The sequence below is a fragment of the Chrysochloris asiatica genome, unplaced genomic scaffold (assembly GCF_000296735.1).
Source record: "Chrysochloris asiatica unplaced genomic scaffold, ChrAsi1.0 scaffold00001, whole genome shotgun sequence".
NCBI lineage: Eukaryota > Metazoa > Chordata > Mammalia > Afrosoricida > Chrysochloridae > Chrysochloris > Chrysochloris asiatica.
Window position 1 is genome coordinate 4,515,298 of NW_006408519.1, and position 10,078 is coordinate 4,525,375.

At 37.4% G+C, this 10,078-nt stretch overlaps 1 protein-coding gene across 2 annotated transcripts in view; it reads right to left on the bottom strand.

Annotated features, from left to right (window-relative positions):
- The window catches only part of LRP12 (low density lipoprotein receptor-related protein 12), a 92,888-nt gene that overhangs the window by 22,129 nt on the left and 60,681 nt on the right, over positions 1-10,078 (bottom strand). For both annotated transcript variants that reach the window (XM_006830634.1, XM_006830633.1), the window contains one exon: positions 659-794. In XM_006830634.1, the coding sequence (XP_006830697.1) occupies positions 659-794 (136 nt within the window). The remainder of the gene's footprint in view (positions 1-658; positions 795-10,078) is intronic.

A 10,078-nucleotide genomic window follows, 5' to 3' on the forward strand; every position in this document is an offset into this window, starting at 1 on the left:
ACACACACACACACTAAATAGCTTTGGTATAATTCCCTTAAGCAAGCAGTATCTAGTTGAAATTTTTCTCAATAATACCTTATTCGCAAGGTTTTTTCCTGTCACTAATTCACTAATTCACTAAAGGATTTTATCATTCATCTTAGTCTTCCTTATTTGTGTATTTAGTTTAGAATCTTAAAGATTCATGGTTATTTTCCCCAAGAATGTCTTTCATTTTGTATTCTTAACAAATTTTCTCTTGAGCAGTTATAAAAAAAAGCTTTTCCTAAATAGTAGCTTAACCATTATTAACTTGTTTCCAATTTAATACACATACAGACATAGAAACAGATAAAGACAAACATCCATATTTTAAAACTCATTTAGGTAACTAACTCTACTAATGAGGCTAAGGTCATGGGCTAAACTCCCAAGTGGATTAGTGAGTTTTGTATGTCCTATGGCCAATGATTACAACGTCAATCCTAATAAGCCAGCTGGCAAATATGTACCTTTTGCTGAAAGGTGGGCTAGAACAAAACACACACACTTAACAGTAGGTAAAGGATGGGTCATTATTCTTATTGTAGGGTGGAACTGATAGGCATAATTTATTACTTTCTAAGAAGTTTCTTTTTATATTACTTCATGTTGAATAAAGATATGTGGGAATTACCTTATAGTAATGATTTCCCCTGGCTTTGCCCTGATGAACCAGCTACAGTTGATTTTGGCAGGATATTCAGAGGGCCAGCCTGGGCTCGTGATTATACCACTTGGTGCTCGAATTTGTTCTGGAGTCTCTCCACAAGCTGGAAGATAGCCAAAAACCCCTGACTAATTATTATACTTTAAAGCACAACATTAAGTAAATTAGTGTTTACTAAAAAAAAAACTGCAAACCAACATCAGACATCAAATCATACACAATAAAATATGGTATTATCAACCACAAGGAACTTCTATTATTCTATTAAGATATGTTCTTTCCTTCCCTTTTTGCCAAAGTCTCTAATCCTAACTATACACTTTGAGTAGGCAAAGACATTGCCAGATTGGATCTTTGAATAACAGTTTAAAAGTCAGGACTGCTAACTTTGGCCATGGAGACTGAGCTATCTAGCTATGCATCTTCAAAATTCACCTTTTAAATTTGTTTTCTTAATTACAAACCATTTGAAGTTCATTTATTGAACTATTGTGTTTAGATGCTTAGGAGCACTATGCTGCATTTGCTATTGTTGGAGTCAATCCTTATTTCTACAGAATAACCCACCCCCTAAAGAAAACTTGAAATCACAGTTTTAAAAGCACATTTTGCTACAGAAAAAAAGTTCATGCCTAAAATGGGTCTACACTGGAATTCGGGTAGATAACCAAAAGGATCTTGTTTTGAATCACTCAAAGAAAATAGAAACTCATGACACAAGAACATAAGGGTGTACATTCAGGGGCCTGGCAGACATCTCATTGTCTATGCAAAGCCTAAACTTCACAATTTTTAATTTCTCTTACCAAAAAAATGAATTCTCTTAAACTTAATCCATAACTCAGACTCATGACAATAGCCTGATTTTCAAGAACAATGGATAAAAAAAAAAAAAAAAAAAAACCATAAAATTTAACAAATGATACTTTAAAAAGAGACTAAATTTATGCAAATTTAATTCTATCTTAAGAGGTTATTAACAATAAAATATTGGAGTTTTGCTTCTACCTGTTCTAATGAGTTATCACAGTAATTTAATGAAAAGGGCACCCTGAGTTATTTATCTTTTAAAAAAATTATCTCTTGCCAATGCAATCCAGAATAAATGGATATAAACATAAAAATAAACAAACAAAACCAATTACCACCCCCGCCTCAGACTGTAAAAAATTACTTTCATGAAAAGATTCATCTGCATTAGAGAAAATATTACAATTTTGAGTTAAATTGTATTTAACTTAGAATTACAATAGTACTGGCATATAGGCACTCAATACTAGCTGAGATTTAACAACAGTGAGAGCTTTTAATAAAAACATGGAAATTTATAAACAAATTGATAAACTAGTTATAGGAAAAAAACTTAAACGAATTTTATTAAGTTTTTATTTCATTAGGCTTTAAGATTCTGTATCCAGATTTCCCAGAAGCCTGTAGGTGGTGCTCTTATACAAAAAGCTAAAGTTCTATACTGGTATAAATGTGTCATGAATATTTTATTTTTATACAACTACTCAAGAATTAAGACATACCACCCATAAATATTTTTGGTATTTTACATTTCTAAGTGCCTTCATAATATTATTCTGAACTTCAATAAGTCTTTCTAATCAAAAACAAAACTACAGTATCATAAAATTTCTCTCTGTATTGGTTATGTAAAGTTCTGATGTTGCACTACAGGATGAATGCTGGACCAAAAGGTCAGTCTGAACCAATATGCTACTGGTTCCAAGTCACCAGGTGCTCCTCGGTAATGACTCGACAGCACTTAGCAACAACAATTGGTTATGTAAACATACATTGATTTAATTTTTCAAATTTGCATCATGACTGAGTTTGACATTAAGTTCCAGATCCAGCCAGTGGCTTTTTATTCACATATTTTTATATGTACAATACAAAGGGCATATAGATAAAGATACTATGGTACAATAATCAATTCTGTTCTTTAAGACAGAAGAAATAAAAATGCTTAAAAGAAAAAAAAAGGTTACCATTACATATTATTTAAAATTTCTTTCCTTACTTCTGGGTTAAAAGTTTGTCTATACATACTGCTAGATTTGTAATTAGAAGATCTAGATAGATGCTATTCTGCTGCCTTTCACTTACTGCCTTTGTCATAGCATAAACTACCAAACCTTTTAGGTCTTGGTTTCCTCATATGTTGCTATTTGATTATCTCTACGGTCTACTTCATGGAGTACTGGTATGGCGCTGTGGGCTAATGCATTGAACTGCGAAGTTGTTTGAACCACAAGGTCGGTTGTGGTTGGAAACCCTGTACAAGGTTCGCTATGGGTCAGTGGCACTTAACAAGGATTACTTCTCCAGGAAACATCCCTCCTGATAACATGCTACCAGTACATGTTATCAGGAGGGATGGTTCCTGGAGAAGGACATCATTCATGCTTGATAAAGTAGAGGGTCAATGAAAGAGAAGGCCTTCAGTGAGATAAGAACTAAGCCAGAAGCCTCAACAATGGGCTCAAACTCGAAAGAGAATTTATGCTATCACTGAAATATTAGTTCTGTAAAACTGATAAGCACTGACTGGACAGTTAATGATAGGTTGGCAGTTCAAACCTCCCAGCTTATCTTTGGAAACCTCAAACGGGGTCGCTAAGAGTTGGAACTGACTAGACAGAACTTAACAACCACCACAAAACGAATGCATGCTTATTGACTCCTACAAACATATAAACCATGATTGACAGCGTTAAAACAATTCATTACTAAGTGATATAATGCATAATTAAAGTAATTTAAAACAAATTATCACACACGTGGTACTGTTGCACATAAACAAAGGCCCATAAAAATAATTTACATTATATGTAAGTACAGAACAAAGAGTTATACTTGACTATACAAAATAAAGTAGAAAGAGCCACAGTAAAGAGCATTGTCCTAACTAGTTAAAACAATTCCATAGTATCAGTCAAGTCAAGTCAAAGTGGGCATCATGGATTAAGTTGTGTCCCCTCATACTGTGTCAACTTGGCTAGACCACAATTCCTAGTATTGTGCAATTACTTTTTTATTTTGTGATGTGTTGTAAATCGTAACCTCTGCCTCCAGTTGATGAGAGGCAGAGTTGCTGGTGGTGTTGGTGTTAGGTGCTACTGTTATTGTTAAGATTCCAACTCATAGAGACTGTGCACAACAGAATGAAACACTGCCTGGTTCTGCACCATCCTCCCAATTGTTACACTTGAGCAGATTGCTGCTGCCACTGTGGCAATTCTTCTGATTGGGGCCTTCCTTTCTTTCACTGATTCTCCACTTTAGCAAAAGTATGATGATGTCCTTCTCCAGGGACTGATCCATGCTAGTATGTCCTAAAGAACTCTGGTAGCGTAGTGGTTACGAATTGGGTTGCTAATCGCAGGGTCAGCGGTTCGAAACTACCAGGTGTTTTGCAGGAGAAACAGGAGGCTTTCTGCTCCCATAAAGATTTACAGCCTCAGAAACCCTGTACAGGGTTGCTATGAGTTGGAACCGACTCCACGTCACATAGCAACAATAACAACATGAGACAAAGTCTGGCTAGCCAGGCTTCCAAAGAACATTCTATCTGTACTTTTTACAACACAGATTTGTTTGTTTTTCTGATAGTCCATGATACTTTCAGTATTTTCCTCCAATACTGTAACTCAAATCCATCAATTATTTTATAGTCTTCCTTTTATTCATATCCAACTTTCACATGCATATGAGACTACTGAAAATACCACATGTTGGGTCAGACACACTTAGTCCTCAAACTGACATCTTTGCTCTTACACTTTACAGGGGGGTCTTGTAGAGCAGATCTGTCTAATGCAATACATCATTTAATGTCTTGACTGTTATTTCCATGAGTGTTGACAGTGGATCCTAGTAAAATACAGTCTTTGAGAACTTCAATCTCTTTTCCATTTGTCACGATGTTATTGGTACAGTGATAAGGATTTTTGTTTTCTTTACATTGAGGTAAAACCTATATTGAAGGGTGTGGTCTTTGGTTTTCATCACTAAGTATTTTAAGTACTTTTTGCTTTGAGCAAGCAAGGTGTATCACAGGTTGTTAATGAGCCTTCCCTCCCATCCTGATGTCACATTCTTCTTATAACCCAGTTTCTCAGATTATTTGCTCAGCATACATACTAAGTATGGTGAAAGATACAATGCAGATAAACACCTTTCCTGATTTTAAGCCGTTCAGTTGTCCACTTGTTTTGTTCAAATGACTGCCTCTTTGTCCATGTATAGGTTCTTCATCTGAATCCAGCTTGAACCTCTGGAAGTTCCCTGTATATGTACTGCTGCTGCCAGTTTTAAATTATCTTCAGTAAAATTTTACTTGCATGTGATATTAATAGTTCTGTTTGATGATTACTGCATTTTCTCTTTGGAATGGGCACAAATATGGTCTCTTCCATCAGTGGGCCAGATGAGTGAATGCTTCTAGTACTACATCAGTTTGTTGAAAGATTTCAATTTATATTCCATCAATTCCTGGAGCCTTGTTCTTTGTTTATGCTTTCAGTGTACCTTGGACTTCTTCCTTCAGGACCACTGGCTGCTGATCATATGCTACCTCTTGAAATGGCTGAAAAATTGAGCTTTTTTTGGAGGGGGGGGCGGGGGTAGAGTGACTCTGTGTATGCCTTCCATACTGTTTTGTTTGATGCTTTCTGCGTATTCAATATTTTGCCCCCAAAATCCTTCAGTATTGCAAGCCAAGGCTTGAATTTTTTTCTTAAGTTCTTTCATCTTGAGAAATACTGAGCATGTTCTTCCCTTTTGGTTTTCTAAATCCAAGTCTTTGAGACAGGGTTATTGTTAAGTGCCATCAAGTCGGGTCTGACTCACAGCAACCCAGCATAGGGTTTCCAAGGAAAGACTGATGAGTTTGAACCATGGACCCTGTGGTCCACTGCTTTATCCCACAGGACCACAGGACAAGGCAAGTTATGTTAAAGAGGATTGAATCGGTTATGTTTGTTGTGTTAATGAGGTAGCATTAGGGTGAGAAGCATCACTCTTAAGTTACAAAAGTCTTACTCAGGTCACAACCCTGACCAGATGAAAAGGGAGTTTCCCTGGGTCTGGCCTGATAAGTTTTTGTCCTACAAGAGATAAAAGGAGACAGAAGGGATTAATGAAAGGAGCAGAAAAGTGAACAAGAAAGAAAATCCAAGAGTAGAATGTGTCCTTTAGACCTGCAGTTCCTGCACTAAGAACCTGGTACACCCAGGAGAAGACTGATGCCAAAACAAATGGAGAACTCTAAAGGACAACACCTCCCACCCACCCCCACCCCACCCCCACACACCGCCTGGTGCTCTTAATTCAGACTTCTAACCTCCTAAACAGTGAGAGAATAAAGTGATCTACTATCCAAGTAGAACTACATAACTAAGTCGGTGGGCTACTATGAAAGGAAGTGATGTGATTCAAATATTTTATAAAGATTACTTTACAGTGCTAAAATCTATATTAAGAGAAAATGGTGAAGCAAAGAAATCAGCTAAAAAGCAAACACAGAAAAGCTCCTCTCTAAAATTTTATGAAAATGTCACCATGAAATAAGAGCATGTTTAATCTAATCTTCTCATAAGCAAATGACAAGCTATGGTCAATTATTATTTGGCCATTTCATTTTCCAAAGTACAGAATGTTTTATGTTGTTGTTAACTGCTAAGTGTCACTGATTCAGTTCCAACTCATAGAGACCCTACATAGGGTTTCCTAGGAGTATCTGGTGGGTTTGAATTGCTGACCTTGCGGTTTACAGTCCAGTGCTTATCCTACAGTGCCACACCAGGATTCCACAGAATGTTTTATAAACATTACAAATTCTATCATGGCTGATAAGTACAAAAGCAATTCCAAGTATTAAAAATGCTCGTAACTAAGGGTTTGGCTCACTAGAAATAAATGTAAGTTTACTTAAAAAACAAAGAAAAAAAAACCCTACAACTCTAAAACAGCAAATCATTAAGCAAATGGTGATTATTGGGAGGCTGTATGGGGTAAAAATATGAATGACTAACTAGTGAATCAGGCAATGTATATAAAATACTGTGTCTATGCAAACTATCCAGAGTCCTGGTGTGGCACTGTGGGTTAACGCACCAGACTGCAAAGCCATTTGAACTGCAAGGTTGGTAGTTCAAGCTCACCAGTCGCTCCTCAGAAACCCTATACAGGGTTGCTATGGATCAGAACTGACTTGACGGCATTTAACAACAACATGCAAACTATAAAAAGCAGTGAAACAGAAAAATTAGAATATGTAACTTAAATGATAGCATGAAAATCAGCTATCTGCAGTTACAATTTTAATTTAGTAAGGTAAGAGTTTGAAAACTTCAAGGTTAATATGAACAGTGTGAAGGTTCCTATTTCTGTTACAAGTCATAAGTTTATAGTTTGTAAGTTCAAGTCTGTGAATAACATCAAAATGAGGGCTGTGCAAACAGTTATTGAACTCTGACTACGTAATCAGCTACTTACTTTTCTCATGTCTTTTGTCTCCTTCTACTTAACAGATAAGAAAAAAAAAAATGAAGGCACAGAGAAATTCAGTAATGTTCCTAAATTCACACATCTAGTAAGGAGCTCTGGTAGCGTAGTGGTTACGAATCGGGCTGCGAACCTTAAGGTCAGCGGTTCAAAACTACCAGCTGCTCCGCGGGAGAAAGATGAGGCTTTCTACTCCCGTAAAGATTTACACCCTCGGAAACCCTGTACCGGGTCGCTATGGGTCGGAACCGACTCGATGGCACACAACAACAACAACAGTAAGGGTTATAGCTGGGATTTGAATCCAGACAATAGGTTTTAGACAATGTATTCTTAATATACTACCCACTAAGTAGCACTGGTGTCACACTGTGGGCTAATGTTTGAACTGTAAGGTCGGTGGTTCAAGCTCACCAGCCACTCCTTGGGAACCCTATACAGGGTCTCTATAGGTCGGAACCGACTCAATGGCACTTAACAACAACAACAAAGAAATTTACTTTAGGGGAAAACAAGAACTATGGATCCTTTGTTGATATGGAAAGAAAGGGTACACAATGACATAGTGACACAGCTTTAAAGAACACACGTAGTTATAAGGTTTCTAAAAACGAACTTCTATCTGCTAGAAATTTGATAGGGATCGCTTGTCGTTAAGTGCCATTGAGTAGAGTCGGACTCATAGTGACGCTTTATCAGGCTGCTGAGGGGCAGCTGGTGAGTTTGAACCTCCTACCTTGCAGTTCAAATCAACTTTGTGGTCCAGTGCTTATCCTACAGCACCACAACTACATCTCAGACTCTAAAATTCAAAAACAACAACAAAAATGGGGATGGGGTGTTTATAAACAGCATTCTTGAGCCTACCTTTCATAATAAGACAAATGTATGTATACTTAAGGATGTGATGATCTGAGAGCAATGAGGGGATGAAATGAAGGCAAAGGAAACAGGGACAGGGAAGGGGAAAACCAGAGGGCTGGGGGACTAATGCAGAGTGGTAGTTGTTGTTAAGTGCCGTAAAGTCACTTCCAACTCTTAGCGATCCTGTAGAGGACGTTCCAGGAGCACCTGGTGGGTCTGAACTGCCAACTTTGCAGTTTAAACCGACCTTGCAATCCAGTGCTTATCCTACATTGCCACATCAGGTCTCCAATGATAAGTAAAGGTATTCTGAAAGATGGCTAAGATTAGATGTCATTGTTGGTAAGTGTTCGCAAGTCAATTCTGTAAAGGGTGTCTGAGGCTGTAAATCTATACAGAGGAGTCAGCCTCATCTTTCTCCAATGGAGTTGCTGGTGGGTGTGAACTGTCGACCCTGTGGTCAGCAGATCAGTGCTCCAGGATGTGGGCAGTTGGATGAATAGTATCATACCCACCACATTCCCAATTGATGTCAACCAGGAACCTTATTTGAAAAAGGGTCTCTGCAAATGTAACTGGTCAAGGACCTCACAATGAAATCATCCTAGATATATAACAGACCCTAAATCCAATGCCACCAATCATCTGTCAGTTTGTCGTACTGTGGTAGCTTGCGTTGCTGTGATTCTAGAAGCTATGCCACAGGTATTTTAAGTACCAGCAGGGTCACCTACAGTGGACAGGTATCAGATGAGCTTCTAGATGAAGATACTAAGAGAAGGAGAAACTATTTTTGAATCCTCAGTCACTGAAGACCTTATGAATCGCAATGGAACACTGTCAGGACCAGAATACTGTCAGATAGAGTGTACTGGAAGATGAGACCCTCAAGTTGGAAGGCAGACAAAATGCGACTGGGAAAGATCTGCCTCCTCAAAGTAGAGTTGACTGTGATGATGGAAATGGAGTAAAGCCCCTGGAACCTTCATTTACTGATGGGGTACAATTCAACTGGAACACAGAACATATGAAGTATGAATCTAGAACAACTGGAAACTGTCAAAAATGAAACGGAATACATCTACATCCTAAGCATTTAGTGAACTGAAGTGGACTAGTATTAGCCATTTTGAATCTGATAATCACATGGTTTACTATGCCAGGAATGACACATTAAAGAGGAATGGCGTCACATTCATCATCAAAAAGAACTGTCTTGAAGTAAAATGATGTCTATAATAGGATAACATCCATACACTCACAGGGAAAAACAGTTAATACCAGTATTATTCAAATTTATGCACCAACCACTATAGCCAGTGATGATGAAACTGAAGAATGCTACCAATTTCCAATTTGAAATTGATCACATAAGAAATCAAGATTTATTGATTATTACTGGTGACTGGAATGCAAAAGGTTGGCAACAAAGAGGAAGGATAAGTAGTTGTAAAATATGGCCTTGGTGACAAATGATGCTGGAGACTGTATGATAAAATTTTGCAAGACTAATGACTTCATTACAAATACATTTTTAAAACAATATAAAGGATGACTATACACATGCACTTCACGGAAAACACAAATGTCAAATTGGCTAATTCTGTGTTTAGAGACAGTGGAAAAGCTCTGTATCATCAGCCAAATCAAGGCCAGCAGCAGACTATGGAACAGACCATCAACTGCTCTTATGCAAGTGCTGATGCTGAAAAAAATGAAAGTAAATCCACAAGAGTCAAAATATGACCTTGAATATATTCCCTGAATTTAGAGACCATCTGAAGAACAGATTTAATACATTAGACACTAAAGACCAAAGACCAGAAGATGACATCAAGAACATCATACGGGGAAAAAAGCAAAAGATCATAAGAAGACAAGAAAGAAGGAAAAGACCAAAATGGATGTCAGAAGAGACTCTGAAACTTGCTCTCCAGCATAGAGATGCTAAAGCAAATGGAAGAAATTAGGAGGTAAAAGAGCTGAACAGAAAATTTCAAAGGGCAG